This window comes from Mustela nigripes, chromosome 4 (genome assembly GCF_022355385.1).
Source record: "Mustela nigripes isolate SB6536 chromosome 4, MUSNIG.SB6536, whole genome shotgun sequence".
In the NCBI taxonomy this organism is placed as follows: domain Eukaryota; kingdom Metazoa; phylum Chordata; class Mammalia; order Carnivora; family Mustelidae; genus Mustela; species Mustela nigripes.
Window position 1 is genome coordinate 33,556,282 of NC_081560.1, and position 19,057 is coordinate 33,575,338.

Genomic DNA, 19,057 nt, shown 5'->3' on the forward strand with positions numbered 1-19,057 from the left:
GATGTGAATATCATTGAGAATCATGGTAGGCAATGTTGGAGACTATCACAAATGCTTGCAACCATGTAGCACATAAAGTGTCATTTCCTGGAAGCGTTTGATAAGAATACCTAAGAAGTGTTGCTGTTTCCAACTCCAGGGATGTAGAAATCATAGTTAATTATGAAAAATGTTGGTTGTAAAAATTAAGCTGAAATAATTTTGAATAATCTTAAAATTCTTAAAATAATAATAATGATGGAGCAGTTTAATATTTGCTATGCACTGTACCTCTTTTCATCATCACAGTGATCATCAGATAGTTATTATATTATGCCAATTTTACAGATGAGCAGCTGAGACACAGAGAACTTAGGTAATAGATCACATGGCTATTAAAAGGAAGGCCAGAATACAAATCCAGGTTTTACTATTCAAACCCTAAAAGGTTTGCCAATGCCTCTTATAGAGTGCTCTGCTCCAAATTTCTAAATATTGGCATAAAAATATTATTATGCCATTTGGAGCAAGTAATATTGTATTTTCACCTAATATTTCTGGAATTAGGTTGACTAGAGCGGTTTTAAAGTAGAACTAAGCACAATTTAAATTATCTTCCTTTTGATCAGAAACAGATACACGAGCTTTGGCAAAAGAGAGACAAAAAAAGGACAACCACAACCTCAGTAAGTATATTTTCCTTTTTTTCTTAAAAAAAAAATTAATGCAAGAGGAAATCCATGGAAGTTAAAATATGTGGTCTTTTATTGTCACTTTGTAAGTATTATTATGAGGTCATATAACCAAAATAACCATAATGAATAGTATATGTTCACTAGTTGTGCTATTTTGGGAAATTTAAATCATATGAACTCTCAGAAGAGCTACATATTTTTAGGAAGTGAAACATCTCAAATTGTCTCCTTACATTTGAACTCTGTTGTGACTCTTTGACTCAAAGGTTTAGAGATAAAAGTGGCTTTAGAAAATGTACGCCACTTATAAAGCAAGAAACAACTCCATGTTCTCATCTTTCTGTGTCAATCTGCCTCTCCCTTCCTAATGATGTTATCTGAAAGACATTGCTGACATTGTACTGCTGAATTCCACCTCTGCAAATTAATCAATCAATCAATCAATCAATTAATTAATTAAATGTCTGTGATGCCTTCCTAGGGGTCAGTTTGACTCTGATGACTGGTCACATGAGATGAGAAATACCAGTGAGGAAGTAGGTTAACAGCAGTAATGAGCTTGATAGTGTTTGGTCACGTCTCAAGTGCTTAACTGCCTCAAGTGAGCTTGTCTGAGTGTGAAGCCTTCCTGTTTTGGAAGGCCAATCAAAAAATGAGAAAAGAATAAAATAGAATAAACATAAATAAAAACTTCAAAGTTCTAAAACAAACCAGGATTTTTCTTACATGTGGTTAGCAGAAATTGATCCTTCAGGGACCTGTGGACCCTACATCTGTCTGTTCATATTGTACCTGCTACCTCACAGGCTGATCGGGGTTTGCTGATGGCGAGGTTGCGAGGGAAGAGCTGAAAAGTGGTTCTAACCATCTGTGAGGTCGTCATGGAAAGGGAAATGTTCTCACTCTGATAGTCCTTAGCAGTGGAGCAGATCACCTTTAGTCCAAACTGTGAGATGAGTAGAACACAAGTAGGGAGGAACCAGTTATTGATAGAAGGGATTAATACAGCAAGGAACTATGGGCTTTTCTCGTCTTTTAAAACCTGTTAACTCATGACTCTCCTTGCTCTTTTCTTCTCTTCTCTACGTCTCCAGTTAAATAGCAGGTCATTTAGCGTAAAGTATGATAGGTGCCTAGTATGTCCATCGTCAAGTGTTTGCTACTCTGGATTCCCTTACTGGAAGATACTGCTTTTTGGAGATCTCAAAGTTAAAAAACACTTTAATATCCTATTTTAAATATGATGAATCTAGGACCACCCCTAAAATTTTGGGGGATCATGGCAAGAGGACAAATGGAGACCCACTTACCAGAAGTTTAAATATTTAAAAGTTGTAACTCAAGCTAGAGAGTGCTACCTTAAGTATTCTCTATTCTTTCTAAATACCGGAAGGCCAGATGTGAATTAAGAATTCTCAGATCATCGGAGCTCTGAGTGGGGGACGTCAGGGTAAGGCAAAGCTGGCCTTAAGCCAGCAGCCCATCTCACTGCTCTCCCGACTCCTTGTTTCTTTCTGTACTGCCAGTGGCCTCAGACATGAGTACGCACATTTGTCTTATACATTTGAACTCCACAACCACCTGTGTAAATAAATTCCCTCGTCTGAATCTTGAGCCTAGAGGTGAGCACATCGGTGTCATGGTCCTCACTCAGGAGGACCTCAGGAGAATGGACCCAGGAAGGAGCCTACACAGGCTCTGGAAGTGGGCCCAGGGAATTTGGGAGGATAGCCCCAGTGTGAGTTACTCAGTGTAGCTTGACTCCATGCACTGACTGGCTCGCTGGGAAGGAAGGGTGTGGTGAAAGAAGGCAAAAGTGGCTCCTCTTAAGTATGGGTCCAGGATAGTTTCCTCTCTCACCCTGATCTCAGAACAGGAAAGAATGGGTATATCAATGCTGTGGAGAGTGAAACCACACACGGCATGCACTAACCTTGGTAATTTCTTAAAACTTGACTCCTTCACAAATAACTACTACTGGATATGAAAACGTTGAGGAACCAAAGTTCTCATTATAATTACCCATTAAAAATTTATCAGGTACAATCTAAGAAGAGTAGAGTAGGAACTTCTGATATCTTACATAAGGTACATTTAAATAATAGATTTTGAAGAAATATTATAGGACTAAACCTTATTTTGAGGTAAAACTGTGAACATCCTTGATAGCTATTCTTCATCTTATATTTAAAAGTTTGTTTTATAATACAGTAGTATGTGTGAACATAGAATTGTTAATAATTTTTACTGTGAAATATGTATGTATTTCTATCAGCTTTACCTTTGTTTATCTTTTCAGTTTTTTAATGTGGTGTCATTGTTTTTTGAATTAACTCCCTCAAGAATCAATTATATTCTAATTTTAGAGTAATCCCAATATATTATTACTGAAGGTCAAATCCATCCATGGTAAATTGCTTTGTAGAGTCAATTATTATTCTTTCATGACTTTCCTTGTTTGTGGTAGCAGATCTTAATTTTTAGCATGCATTAAGTATTTTCAAATATTTTTGATATATGGTTTTCTTCTTCATTACCTTTTTCTTCCTCCATTTTCCTGGAAAGATTTTTAAAATGTTACCTATTGAAAAAATACTGTGTAGAAGGATATGTTGTGGTTCTTGATTCTAGGAATATGGGGCATATTGTAAGACTACACTCTACTCCATAAGACTGCTTTCTCATAGCGGTCAATATAGGGAACTCTACTTATTTGTATATCTGATATTTACTGAATATTAATTAGATCATAAAATTTCCAAAAGCAGTTAAGTCGTGGAAATGCAAACAAAGAAAACGGTCTCTGAATAAGAATTTATATCAGTAGTTCTCAAAATGTGGTTCCTAACAGCATCAACATGACCTGGGAATTTGTCGGAAATGCAAATCCTTGGGCCCCAACTGATGTATGCCAAAGGTTGAAAGCCATTACTCTATATATTATTGAAAAATTTTAAATTAGAAAATTTTATTTACAGTCTAATCAACATTTATTTAATATCTCCTATATGCCAGACCCTCTGAGAATAGAAAAATGAGGAATAAATGACCCCTGCCCTCAAGAAGGTCACAGTCTAGTTGGGCACACATGTCGGAGATCTGCCAAAAGTTGTGTTGGGTCTCTGGGGATTGTATAAGAAGAATAAAGCATGGTGCAGATCCTGATGGGCAAAATGAGTATGTGTGAAATGGTGATCCTGATGGGCAAAATGAGTATGTGTGAAATGGTGATCCAAAAAGATAAGTATATATAAATACATATGCATTTCAGTATGAGTGAATATTATAGCATTTCAGAAAGTGAAAAAAGTTGTTTTGAGAGAAAATGTTTTTAAAGCATTGTCAATAATAGAATCACAATTCTAATACTGTCATTTTTTACTTTTAGATTAAAATATATTTGAATTTTTATTTTGAATACTCTTTTGATTATAAGGAAATTTTTTCATTCACTCTTTTTTAAAGATTATTAAGAAAGTTTACAGCTGTCAAAAAGTGAATTATGCTTCAATGAGAATAATCAATAACATTTCTCTTTTAATAGTTGAAAGAAGAAGAAGGTATAATATTAATTACCGAATCAAGGAGCTTGGCACTCTTATTCCAAAGTCTAATGATCCGTGAGTTCAACAATCATTTCTGTAATAATGTAATAGTTTGAATACCCTCCAACATGGGTGGGAGGGAAAAGAGGGGAAGCGAACCAATTGCTAAGAAACCAAGTAGCTTATGGTAAAGGTAAGGCTACTCCTGGTCTTATTAAGTATCTATTCGAGAATGATAGTTATTAAGCATCAATGTTGTTCCTAACATTTGCTCTTCTGAGATGTAGGAAATAAGGACATTATTTCTTCTCAGTTCATAGCAGGTCTTTCAATATGGCACCAATATTGGTAAATTTAGTGGTAGTATCAAATGTTGTCTATGACACTTCTTGTATACTCAGTTTACAGTTATAGCAATTCTTCCAATGTGAGATTTATGTATACATGAACATTGAATTGTTGGGTTTTCAGAGGTCCCAAAATTCTGGAGACATGTAGGTAAAAAATAGGTTTGTAAAAACATGCTGATTGATGCCAACCAATAATTAGTTATTGTAATTAAATTTTCAGCCACTTTTTAGTGTCATACACAAAGTCAGTTAAACAAGATGTTTGAAGTTGTAAATTTCCGGAAAGAATTGATTAATCAAAGTATCAAGTTAGAATGTGGAATGTCTCTCCAAAACATAAAAATAAGATCTGTTACATTAATAACGACTTCAAAAACATTTCACTCAAACTGAGAACTGGCCTCTCCAAATACCAGTGATCATCCATTATTCAAAAACAGTGATGGGGGCGCCTGGGAGGCTCAGTGGGTTAAGCCTCTGCCTTCAGCTCAGGTTATGATCTCAGGGTCCTGGAATCGAGTCCCACATTGGGCTCTCTGCTCAGCAGTGAGCCTGCTTCCCCCTCTTTCTGCCTGTCTCTCTGCCTACTTGTGATCTCTCTCTCTCTGTCAATAAATAAATAAAATCTTTAAAAAAATTAAAAAGAATTAAAAAAAAAACAGTGATGTTTGATAAAGTGATAGATTAGTGAAATTTGGAGATACTTTTTCCCTGAATCCAAATGTGCCAAGTCACATGGACAATTCAATAATTTGTAATAGAAGGGAAGGTAGTATTTCTCCTCATGGACATATTAGGTGGAATGGCACATAGAGCCCCTTTTGGAGAGTCTGAAGAACTTGGTCATAGTGTAGTTGTCATTTGATAACTCTTCAAATTACTTAAAGTCTCTAAACATGCAACTCCTCCCGTTAGCAGAAGAGAATACCCATTGTCCTGATGGGACTTTTCTTCTTTAGCACTTAATATATATACATGCACATTTATTCACCAAGCATTTGAGGTAAAGCCAAGGCTTTTTTTGTTTGAAAATATGTTTCAACTTTTCTTTCCTACATAAACTGCACTAAAATGTATAGTTTAATTTCTTTAAAATAAAACAAAAACTAATACAACTTAAATATAGAGAGACTTTTAAAATGTTTGTTGTAAACCTTATTTGTGACAGCACATTTTTTAGCAACCCAAATTTACAAACATTTTAATTGAGTTTTTCCAAAGCTTTTAATATAATCTTCCTAAAAACAGTAACTATTTTTATAAGTGCTTTCTTTTTTGGCATTCATATTTTATTAGCTAATGTACCTATAATTTAATTATATTATCATCATAGTAATTACAGTGGGCATTAATTTAGCCTCTCAGTCAGAGGCACCACACTGACAACAGAAATACCTGGATGGATCAGAGGGTAGCCCAGTGCTCTCTATTACCTATTTTGTTCTGTCAACAGTCAGTGAACGTCACAAAGGGAATGGAGTATTATTAACCTTGAAAGTGATTGGGTAAAGGTCAGCTGAGAGAGGTTCTCTTGTAACTGGTGGAAGCTAACCCACAGTGCCAGAGCATGGTTATATGCAGAAAGCCACATGAAAATTCAAGACTGGACTCTGAAGCCTAACTGACCATCTTCAGATGTCACTATGCCTATAAAGCACCAATCGTATGGTTGGGTTTTTATAAACATAAAGCCAAATACTATGTATGAGAATACTGTACAACTGATAACGCTTCTGTAAGCGATGATTATTCTATACTTTATAGAAACTTTGGTTATAAAAAGGTTCCTTTCTCCTTCCAACTCACTGTCTGGAACAGAGAATGGCCACCTTTTCCTGTAAGGAACCAGATAGTAAATATTTTGAGGTCTGTGGGCCACATAGCCTGTGGCAACTTTCTAACTGTGTTGCTGTAGCATGAAAGCAGACATAGACCATATGTACATGAATGAACATGGATGTGTCCTCTGAAACTTTATTGACAAAAATAGACCACAGGTCCTCATTTGTCTGCCCCTGATCTAGAATATAGAAAATCAATTTATCACAGAATCATATTCAAAAGAGACTCTCACTGGTTAAATCTTATTTTAAACATTTTTAAGTGTTTTCCTCCTCTTTATGGACCTCAGGAAGAAGTATCACTATTTATTTTAATTGTATTATATATATGGAAATGATATTTATTTTAGGTCTAATTAAAAACATTAATTAATTCAACATTGAAGATATCTATATGTGGCTCTGGGCACATAGCAGGTAGAAGAGATGCTTTATTGTTGGCTGTGGCATTCCAGACATCCAATACCAATTGTGTTTCAATACATTTTATCCCTTGGCTTGCTGAGGCCTCACCTGTTACCCTAGGGCTTCTCTTGAGGGCCTATGAGTGTGAGTCCCATGGGTGAATTCAGAACACAGCCTCTTTAAAACTTGGATCCATTGGGGGGGGGCACATGGGTGGCTCAGTCAGCTGAGCATCCGACTCTTGATTTTTTTTTTAAAGATTTTATTTATTTATTTGACAGAGAGAGATTACAAGTAGGCAGAGAGGCAGGCAGAGAGAGAGAGAGGAGGAAGCAGGCTCCCTGCTGAGCAGAGAGCCTGATGCGGGACTCCATCCCAGGACCCTGAGATCATGACCTGAGCCAAGGCAGCAGCTTAACCCACTGAGCCACCCAAGCGCCCCCGACTCTTGATTTTGACTCAAGAAATTGGTTAAGAAGAAACCTCACATATTAAAATGATTTTAAAATAGAATGAACTTAACAAATTTAGTGCAAATGATGTCAGATAGAAATGGTCAGAAGACCCATTGTGTGGTCTCTACCACCATTTTGAAGGTTTATTTTAATAAACAGTACCTTAAACTTCAAAGTCGACTGGTGGTTATCCTTTCCATATTATTTCTTCTGTCTTTCTAATTTTCATTTTTGTTTTGTTTTGTTTTGTTTTTTCCCCATGAGAAGAAATGAAACAAAATCAGGGCCAAAAGTCTTCTGCTGCAGCTTAGGGTTTTAATTCAGGAGTTCACCTTTTTGAGTTACAAGTACCTTCTTAGCTTAATGACAAAAGTAGCCTCTTTCTCCATAGCCTTCCCATCACCTGAGAAGTCACCGTGAGTGGAATGAGAGTAGCAGCTATGATGGCCCTAGAGGACCTGACAAAGCATTTTCACACTCTTGACAGACTCTAGTAATGGGTTGGTGTCTTTTGGTAGAAAATGCTTTAGCATTTTCTAGTAGGCATTTTCACCTGCCAGTAGAAAAGTTTATCTTCCTTTCATTTATTGCCCCTATTGGAAGTATCACCTAACCTTAACTTCCAGTGAGGAATATGCAAGCCAGATTTTTCATAAACTATATTTTCCCACTTCTGATCACTTAATACATACATATTAATTTCATTCTATCTCACATAGATCATATAAAACAAAAGTACATAAAGTATAATTCTAAAAGAATTTTCCTACATGCTGGGATGCCTGGATGACTCAGTCGTTTTTGATTTTCGCTCAGGTCATGATCTCGGCATCCTAGGCTCCACCCCCACAGTGGGCTCCATACTTAGTGGGGAGTCTGCTTAAAGACTCTCTCTCACCCTCTCCCTCTGCCTCTCCCCACCCCACTCATGCTCTCTCTCTCTCTCAAATAAATAAATAAGTCTTCATTAAAAATTTCCTACGTGCTTACTTATGCTGTACTAAAAAAATAATCTCATGACTCTGAACTGAAAATTCATCAAGGTTTTCTACAACTCTGATTAAATTTAGCAATTAGTGTGATATCATTCTCCACATGTATTATTAATTCTCATATGGGATTAAATTCATTGACGTATTTTTTCAGATGTTGCAACCGATAGCTTGTTTCATAATTCCAGATTTATAATTTCTCCTGACTTAAAAATAAGCTTTAATAAAATATTTTTCCTGTGCTCTAAAAAGATTATCTGGTAATGTTTAATTTATTTACTTGTCTTAAATGTATTTAAAAATAGGCATCCAACTTTTAAATCAAGTATTGATGTCTTTGTGAAGAAAAATTTACCTAATGATTCTAGAAAGTTTTGCTCTATTGCTTAAAGTGATGTTGCTGAACTCTGATTTGTTTCACAATCACTCAGGATCACCATTCAGAAGGGACCTTATTTTTTTTTTCTTAGAAGCATAAAAGCAACCTTATTAGAAAGTAGGTTAAAAGACATTCGAAATGATCTTAAAAAATTTAGGCTTAAGTCCTCAGTAATGTACATTTCCTAGTTCATTAATGCAGAAATACCGCACATAGATTTTAATCTCAGAGTTAATAATAAAAGCAATTTTCACTAAAAATATAAAAACTGTAATGGTAGAATCATGATATTGCATTTATCTCTCCCACAAAAAGTCACTTTATTACTTTCTTTTGACACTTATTTTCATTCTGGGATTAATTTTACTATATAAGGGCTTCTTAACTATTCTATTAAAATTTCTATTCAGAAGCAATAATATCTAAGAGTGAATAATAGTCATGTAAATCATTATTTCATATTAATGTAAAAGATTTTGTAAGTTCTTATGAATTCTGCTGACATGCACAATTGTGAAAAGGTTATCTCTCCGTTCTATAGTGATATGCGCTGGAACAAAGGAACCATTCTAAAAGCATCAGTGGAGTACATCAAGTGGCTACAAAAAGAACAACAGAGAGCTCGAGAATTAGAACACAGACAGAAGAAATTAGAGCAGGCTAACAGGCGGCTTCTACTCCGGATTCAGGTTTTTACAAAAATGTTGCCATGAACCACGTCACTTATATATGACTTACCCACCATCGGTTTTATTCATTGTCTCATTTATTTTTCTTATTAACAATTATTTTCCTTCTAAAGGATAATTTTATTGCCTTTTAGAAGCTCATGAATTGGGTTGTTTCAGTTAGACTTTGATTAGATGTCCACGATCAAGGTGGCTTTAAAAGTAGAATGAATAACAACTAACTGCAAAATGCCTAAAATAGAACCAATTTGATAAGCACATGATGTTATCCCAGCCAAAAACTAATAATAATTAAAACATTTTTTCTTTATATCATATTGGACTCTAAATTGTTCTCTCTCCCTTTTATTTCTTTAGTAACATTGCTATGGATTTCATTGCCGCAAGGCATATTATGCCAGTATATATTAAGTCAGTCCTCATCTGTTCATGTGACACAAAATATCAAAATATGGGTTTTCATAACTCTCAAGATTTTTTTTTATGTGATCGTGCTTATTGCCAGGTAAAGCACCACTCTGTTCCGTGAAATGGTCCTATAGTGAGAAATTAATCAGGACGAACAAATGAAATATTTTCCACTATCTCCAAATGGTTATACTGTAATCTGAGACACTATGGAACCATTCTATGTTATGCATTCCCTTGAACAGCAATGAGAAAAGAATTTTTTTTTAATCTATATAGTTTTCTCAGGGTTATTTTTCAGGCATTAGAAACACACTCAATTCCATGACTTGCAAAGAATATTATAATATGTATTAGTCTTCACTTTGAATGCTTGTTAATATTTTTTCTATTTCTGGTTTATTTACTAGAGTTATGTCCACTTGCAAAGTCATAATTTAATTATTATTGTTTGAAATTGCAGGAACTAGAAATACAGGCTCGTGCTCATGGTCTGCCAGCCCTGGCTTCACTTGGTGCAGTGGATTTAGGTGCTAATGTCACCAAACAACAGACCCATCTTGAGCAGAACTCAGTAGACTATTGCCAACAACTGACTTTGTCTCAAGGGACCAGTCCTGAGCTCTGTGATCAAGCTATGGCCTTCTCTGATCCTTTGTCACATTTCACAGATTTATCCTTTAGTGCCGCTTTGAAAGAGGAGCAAAGATTGAATGACATGCTACTAGATGACACAATATCTCCATTTGGAACAGATCCTCTGCTATCTGCCATTTCCCCTGCAGTTTCCAAAGAAAGCAGTAGGAGAAGTAGTTTTAGCTCAAATGATGGGAATGAATTATAAAAAAAGCAAACAGGCTCAATTCATCAACTGGGAAACAATTCTACGCTGGTGCTATGCAAGTATGTTCTGTTTCATATATTGCTTTGGCTTAGTTTTCTCAAAAGGAATAGACTGTTCACGAAAAACTAGAGACGGCAGAAGAAACATGGTGTTGAATAATTATTGAGGACAATTAAGGATTTTTTCTTCTTTGACTAAATTGTGTTTTCCTGAAAAGAGGTACAGAATAAGAAATAACTCCCTACTAATGTTGTCAGAGTGGAGATGTGGTGATGTATCACTGGAACCAACAGACTGCAAGGAGAAAACCTACTGAAATACGCAAACCATTTTTCACTTACTCACTTCCAACTCTTCTATTCAAGTCTTATGTTAGTCATCAGGTATCAAGATCAACAGCTCTGATGGTTCATTGACTTTCACCACTGTCTGGGGGGACATGTTGTTGAAAGTTCAAACTTACCAGAGGAAATAGTTAAAAGATACAGAATCTGTCATATTTTAATTGAAAAGTGAATATTTAGTAAACATTTGAATTTTCCACAATAAAATACCAAAAATTTATGAGAGCTTTGCTTCTTAAAATGAGGCCCTAATTCCTCTTGTCACTTCAAATACACTAATTCTGAGAGTGTCTTCTGCATATTTATGGAAACATGCGATGTTCAAAAAAAGAATATGTTGAATAATTTCCTCAAGAATATGAGCTGAAATTTTACTCCTTCCCACAAACATACACTTACACACAGACACACAGACACACACGTAGGTAGTACATGTCTTTTTTATTTTCCTTCACTTTCATGGTTTTTCTAATCAGGATCAGAAATTGTATTCCAAATATTCTTTACTTCATCCAAAAGAGATACTGGATAATCAGTTTCAATAATTAGAATACCCCCCCAAAAAAACTTTACCAGGACTTCTCAGCTAGCTACAAGTTATCGCTGTCCCTAAAAATGGATGTAAATTAATTAGTTGATACAGTTTTGCTCCACAAAATGATAAAATATAGAAAATTTGTTTGCCAACTGACAAAATAATTAGTGAAACAGAAACTCTTTCTTGTTATATTGAACTCTGAGTGGACGATAAAGCTCCATTCCCATAAGTACTTAGAATACCCTGTGACATTTGCTAGCTTTGTTAGCATTTATTAAAAATATTTATATCTATATGCTCTACTCAAAATTTTCTTTCTCAAAAAATAAAGCTCAAGCTTGGGATTAGGAACTGACTTACCAAGCAGGTTGCTCTGTGCTAGATCTCCATGAGTGATCATCTGAACAATGACTATTTACGGAGAGATACTCAGACTTCAGTGGAACCCGTGAAAATGTAGAACAGATGAACAAGATATGGTCATACTCCCCAGGGAGTAACAAAACTACATGAGGAATAAAAACAAAAGATAGAAGACATATAGAATTAAGCTCTGCATGGTACAGCAAAAGCTATAAATACAGAAGGTCAGAGAAAATGGAAATGAATGAAGAAGATTGGAAAATCACAAGTCTACAGGAAAGTAGAATGTAACTTCTTTTTAAAAGCATAAGTTTGGTGAAAGGGAGGGCATATTAGGGAATAATATCAACCAAATGACAAAAATGAGAATAAATTGAGGAAGTGTCTTCATGGAACATTCATTAGAAAGATCTGGCCACCCTAGAAGATGTCTGCTTGGAAGTCCTGGAAAATAATTTTGGCAACAGATTATAGAAGATCTTGAATAGTAGGATGAAATGATATGGTACAAATTGAATTTTTTTTACTAGGAGGGAGAAGCCTAAAAATTAAAATGCTACTGTACATTACTAAAGTAATTCAGAGGTAAATCTTTCTTGAATATTAACTTTGGGATAAATTTTTGAAAGGGTGCTTTAGGTATTACTCATAGGGAAATATGTCATCACAAAATTTGAGACATAATGCTAATGAAAGTGGGAAAATATTAAATTCCTATGGTCTAGTAATTATCTCAGGCTTAGCTTACAGCATTAGCTCAGAGTTTAGAGAATTAAAATAATTTGTATTGTTTGACATGGAAAAAATAACTCTAAATTTATAGGAATAGTCATTAAAGCCAGATAGATAAATTCATCTGAAATAGGCCATGTGAAAAAGAGCAATAAAATACACTTCAAGGATTTTTGAGAGAACATTATATGCTTTTAACTTCATGATAAAATTCTACTTTATTATCTAGGTTGATAGTTTAATATAACAATACAAATCATAAAGAAGGAATATATTTTTAAATCCATGCAAAATACATTCTAAATAGAGGCTAATTTCTGTTTTCATTTTATCCGTATTCTCATTTCTTCGTATTTTGAGAAGACCTACACTGGTGATGTCATTTACTCTGTCATTCTTTTCAATTCGGTTTAAATACTACTACTCCATTCCTGAAGGTCATTCCTCATAATCTTAGCTAATGTAAGAACTTGACACAGGTGGTAGTGTCTGAACAAAAGATCTGAGAAGAGTACTACTACTATTTCTGCTACTTTAAGATGATAATAGCTATCAGGGGATTGTAAAATGGGTAATGGATTTTGAAAGACAAAGCAGAGAGTGGTGCTGTGTCACAGTCAACTGAAACAGATTAAAAAATTAATTTTAGTCAGTAGTTCTTAACTTTTTAAGGTATTGAGAATCTAGTGAAAGTTATAGATTCCCCCAGAAACATACAGAGTTGTACATACAGTCCAAAATTTGCACGCAACCAAGAAGTTTTAGGGAGCTCCCAAATGTCTTGTTAGATGCCAGGTGAAGAATTCCTCTATCAGGAATTACTTTAATGGAAACCACTGTAGTTATGTATCCATTAAGAGCTAAGTGGGTAGTGAATATCATCTACAGTGATGGAGGAGGGAGCCCTGTTTATCTGTACATCACTCTCCCAACCCTAAGAGTGTTGAGGTTGCCTAGGGAAGTAAAGTATATATACCAAACACTCGACTATTCACAAAGGAACTTGTTTACTTATAAAGTAGTCTCCCTTCAAACATCCCTGTTGTTTATATACTTCCTATTATATATTCATGTTATATATTCATGGTCAGTTTCTCTACGATTATTGAATATTGTAAACATATGCCAGTAACAGTTTAAAATAATGCAGTATGTATATCAAGGCAAAAATATGTAAATTCAAAAGCAAATTATGTGAGTATCTAAGAATCGAGAGAGATCCTTGCGATATTTTTGTAGAAATGAGACTTGTAATATTAAAAGAGTTATATTGTTTATCAAACGGTTTTGTCACAAAAAAGCATCAGCTGTCACTGGACTATTAATAAGCAATTAACTAAGATTTGTTCACTCAAAAGATTATTGCATAATTCTAATTACTGTAATTGTAATTATAATTATAAGTGATTGTAATTACAGTAAACTTTGTTTAAAATAAGATACAAGTTTTATTTACTTTTAGTTATCTTTTCAAGATAATGTCCCATGCAATCTTACATCTCTATTTATTATAAACTGTTGGCTCTCTTTTTTATGGCTATGTCTTTTGTGTAAGTAGCCTTTCCAGTTCCAAATTATCTTAAAATAACGACTACCTCCTTTGAGTACCTCTCCATATATTTCTTCTTTTTAGTGTCCTTTCCCATTACTGGAAAATTTATATATACAGAAAAAATTTCCTCAGTTTACAGACATGGTATCAGTGACTATAGCCTTCCTTATGTGGGTACAAAAGCTCTAAATAATAAATACCTAGATGAGCTGGGGACATTGAGAAATAGCCTTCCTCCTTTTTTTTAACTCATTTTTTTCCACTCACATGACTATAAATAAAATATTTAATAGCTCTTACTTTAAAAAAATTAGGTACGAGTTTCTTGATTTGGCATGCTCATTTACCTTTATGTCAGGGGAGAAGTTAGATTTCCCAACGCTAAGAAGAATGTATTTTTTCTTTGTTTTGGTAGATTGAGTCATGTTAATTTTTTTATACTTCAAGGTATCTTGAAGTTTTTTTTTTTGCTGTTCTGATACTATGGAATTTTGATGTTTAAATAAATAAATGTCATAACTAGAAGTGTTTCAGTGTTTTTACAATATCTCTAGGCTGATATTTACTCTTCTTATAATATCTAAGATGTAGATGAAAACTGGAATCAATTAATCATTTTGCTGTGTTATCAGCACTAGATCAACCATCTGGGTTTCTTGAAAACACCTGAAGGATTGAATTTTACTTCAGTATTGATAATGGCACAGCCTATATAAGCTACATGGAATGACATCATTTGGCCTTCCAGTGCCCTGCATGTTGATAAGTGTAAGATGTCAACTCGAGTTAGTGTAAGTTACATATGCGGAGATGTCATTAAATGTACTTAACAAATACTAAACACATTTAGAGTGTTGCTTATCTAATGTGTCATATGACCTTCCCTCAATCATTATTCATTTCATGTACTAATATTTTATCATTTGTATGATATTTAATTTGTAAATAAGGAACCTATTAAAAAACTGATAAAAATAGTTTTCTTTAAAATTTTTTGTGTTAACTTTTTTTTCTCTGACATTCATAGAGAATTTGAGTGTATAGAGATTATCAGAAAATAGTTCTTTTGATTAAAAAAGCAACCTCCCACTGGATCAGTTAATTTAATGATGAAATACTATTCTCTGCTGCTCGATACATAAAAGAGGATGTTTTGTCTTCTTCTTGTGAAGAGATTTATTTATGTATTTCTATATATCCAAATTATTTCTCTTAACCCTCAGTAAAATGTCTTTTTCCTACATTTATTCAACAGGCTTCAAGAATAAAATTAAAGATTTTTGTGTTTGCAACACTACCTCTCCTATTCCTTCACTATCATCTTATTATAAAAATTCTGTATTTTCAACTTTGTTTTTTCCACAGAAATAAATGTTACTTAAAACTGATGGTTATATATAACAAACAAATGAGAAAATATGTAAAAGAAAGGTAGACTATCATTTTGCAGAAAGAATTATATCTGATCAGAAAGTTACACATTATATTATTCTTTAATACATGACAACTGAAGTTTAAAAGCTAACTAAATTCAAGGATCTTACCTAACAGCATTGCAGTTGCTTATGGCATACAAGGCTAAAATTAATTCAGCTATTTAATCTTAATAATAACAATGTAGTTAAAAATCTTTGACTTTAATAGTGTTTTATACATATGAATAGCTGAAGTAACATTCCTATAACTTTAATCTAACATTGCTTAGATGAAGAAAACATTGCTAGTCTAGTAAGACCATAGAATTTGTAATTATTGCTATTTTTCACTTTTATATAGCAAAGTAATGTGTCTTATTGTCTAGGAATATGAAGAAAACTGGTGTGTACCCTAATACATACATAAATCTTTGTGCACATTCTTTAAAAAATGTACCAATATTTTCTTTGAGTATATTAAATGAAAGCACAAACTTATTAAATGCTTTAATATATTTTTCATTCTGCCTTTGTCTATAGAGTGCACTGGAAAATACAAAATGTGGGTTAATCATCGGAAAGGATACTCAACAGCCCCAAGAATTCATAACTGACAACGGCTCTCTACACAGTCCATGCTGAAAAGAGTGACCCAGTAGTTCCCTATTAACAAAAATAATAGTTACATTCTTTATTATAGTCTCCTACCATCTGCTTTTCCATGCTGCTATGGTTTTGACTTATGGAAAATATTTATCAAACTGTTGCAAATTTGCTAACAGGCATAATCGTAGCAGTGCAATCACTAAGAAACACTGCAAAATCTTTTAATATACTAGATGGTCCCCAGATAATCTAGGGTAAATAGAATACTGTATTTTAATATGTAAAACATTTTAAAGCTGCTAATTGGTATTGACTAGCCCTATCCCTTGATAACGAAATTAATAAGGATTTCAGTTAAATGTTAAGACACTCTAATATTTAATACCATGTTTATGAATTTTCATCTACATACCTTCTTCAAAAATAATCAAACAGGATAGCTCCAAGTTGACTATATAAAATAATATTTTATGTTCAAGTATAGATTCATTCCTTTTTTAAGGCTATACCATATGAATATTTTTTAAAGCGTTAATCAATGCCAAAAAATACTGATCAGTATCGTAATTTCTGTGTGGAAAGAAATAACTAGTATAATATAGGTCAAAAAATCAGGATAATTTTTTGGCCCTATACAGACTGAAAAAATGGATGACTGAACAGATTTTATACCTGATTATTTATCATGTATATATATACATGTGTGATGTGTTTGGGAATGGATACATGTGTGCCCATGTGGGAGCTTACAAAAAAAGTTTTCTAATGTCTTGGTATTAGAAAGGACTCTACTATAAGAATATGTTATTCTTGTATTATTGTTTATTGGAACCTACACATAGGCACTATTTGGAGTTGTCCCCAAATATGGTCTATTAGATACACACGCGCGTGCGTGCGCGCACGCACACACACACACCTTGCTCTGAACTGAGTCCAAAAGGTGGGATGGATGAAGACAGCTGTAACAGGGTTTTACTATTTTTGTTAAAGTAAGTGATACATGTTGCTATCAACCATTTAGATAATAAGCATTGGGTTTACTGACCACCAATATTAGCACCTGCAGTGTTCTAGCTTTGGGGTAGTTAAGTGGTAAAATGTAATAAGGCTTATTGGTTAAGTAGTGGATACCCATCATGTAAAATATATATCAGTTTTATTAATTGGCAAGCATAAGACAAGAGTACAGCATTCTAGATGGTGATGATTTTGATAGGACCGACCACATTGCGGTTAAGTATATGATTCACGTAATAAGAAAAAGGTGCCTGCAGGCTATTGTTCCTAGCATGGATTAAAATTTACATATTGCTTCTCCTTATGTCAAAACATCTGGTGCCTGCAAATGCTAACATTTCGTTAAAAAGTTTCACAAGCCAGGAAAAGTGGATTGGAAACATTGCATGTGAATCATTCAAGCATTATAATAGAATAAGAGCTATATTCAGAAAAAATTAAATTGCTGCAAACAATACTATAGTCAAGATTGTAATTTATTTGCTTATGCAAGTGAAAGGTGATGCTGTGTATCTGTGGAGAAAAATAGTGTTTGAGTTATATGGTTATCTCTTCAAAAATACTTATTTCTTATAATTATATGGAGCAAGTAGGTTTCTAAGTCCTTCAGGTTTTACAATGACTCTCAACAATTTTAGAAGCAGTCTATAGTTCTATAAAAGCCATTCTGTTATACCTAAGAATGGGAAGAGGGCGATATCGGAGATTTTATTCATTCTGCCATTAAATTTTTATTTACTCCTTGGTAAATATAAGAAGTATGTTTGAGGTACTGATGAATTACCTTTTCTATGCATGTCCCCAAATCAAGAAAGATAGACATCCCTGCACCTTCCACCATAGTCCAGCCTTCTGTTCTATAATCTGACAAGGCCACCTCAAGATCTGCCTGCTTTTAAAGCTTTCTTCACCACCCTACTCCACAGTTATCATTAGTATCATGGTTCCTGCTGGCTATACCAGCTAGCTGCTATTTAAAATCTTTGTATTGCTTTTTATTATAGCTAAGCATAGGTTACCTGCCTCATCAAAATGGACAGGCATTGCAAGCAAAAATCATGCCTTAGCTTTCTCTGTATCCCACGTTACCTAACACGGTGTCTTGCTTGACATGTTATTTCCTTTAAAAATCAATAAGCGATGGTTAATTTTAGGTAAGGAAAGTGTGCAAGTGTCAAATAATTCAGACAATGAAATGGTCCTCACTCAAGGCTGTGACAATCCATTGGAATGAATCTCTTCCAAGCTCTCTTTCAATTCTTGCAATTGCAGTGAGATAAGTGTTTGTGTTTCTTTTGGCTTATCTAAAATATGAGTTTGAGATATGAAAATATTATCAAATGTTGCAAAAATGGATTTAGAGAAATCTACTCTAGAATTCATCCATTTATTCATTCACTGTTCCTTTAATAAGCATCCTGCAAGGACAAATGATTGTTGCTCAGGGGAATATAAAAGACGAACGTAATTGAAGTTTTTCTATAAAGGGTAGTAAAGGCTATGTTGGCAGAATGAAGGGTGCTGGGGAAGCCCAAATCAGGGCGTCTATACCAATATCAGGGAAACTAAAACCTAGGGGCAAGGTGGGGGCTGAATGTGGTACAAGACGGGCAGGTGAGGCAGAGGTAAGTGATCTTTAAGCAGAGGCAGCAGTCTGATGACAACTACTGATTGAGAGGGCTCATCAATACTTTCAGTACATAGAATATAACTGGGTGGCATCAGAAATTTTGGACTTATTTGGAATAATTAGTCTTGAATTCATATTTATCACACAAGATCCAGGTTATTCAGATACTTGGTCAGAGGACCCTTGTGTTACTTCTCCTAAGCTTGGAGTAAGAAGGCATATATTACATATCTGTGTGTGTGTGTGTGTGTGTGTGTGTGTGTATCTCGGAAGAG

The 19,057-nt window shown here is 34.2% G+C and overlaps 1 protein-coding gene across 3 annotated transcripts in view; it reads left to right on the plus strand.

The window, feature by feature from the left end:
- Positions 1-15,088, plus strand: part of TFEC (transcription factor EC) — a 122,599-nt gene extending 107,511 nt beyond the window's left edge. For all 3 annotated transcript variants that reach the window (XM_059396532.1, XM_059396530.1, XM_059396531.1), the window contains 4 exons: positions 609-665; positions 4,219-4,294; positions 9,183-9,330; positions 10,202-15,088. In XM_059396532.1, the coding sequence (XP_059252515.1) occupies positions 609-665; positions 4,219-4,294; positions 9,183-9,330; positions 10,202-10,582 (662 nt within the window). In that variant the 3' untranslated portion in view covers positions 10,583-15,088. The remainder of the gene's footprint in view (positions 1-608; positions 666-4,218; positions 4,295-9,182; positions 9,331-10,201) is intronic.
- Positions 15,089-19,057: the final 3,969 nt, after the last annotated feature.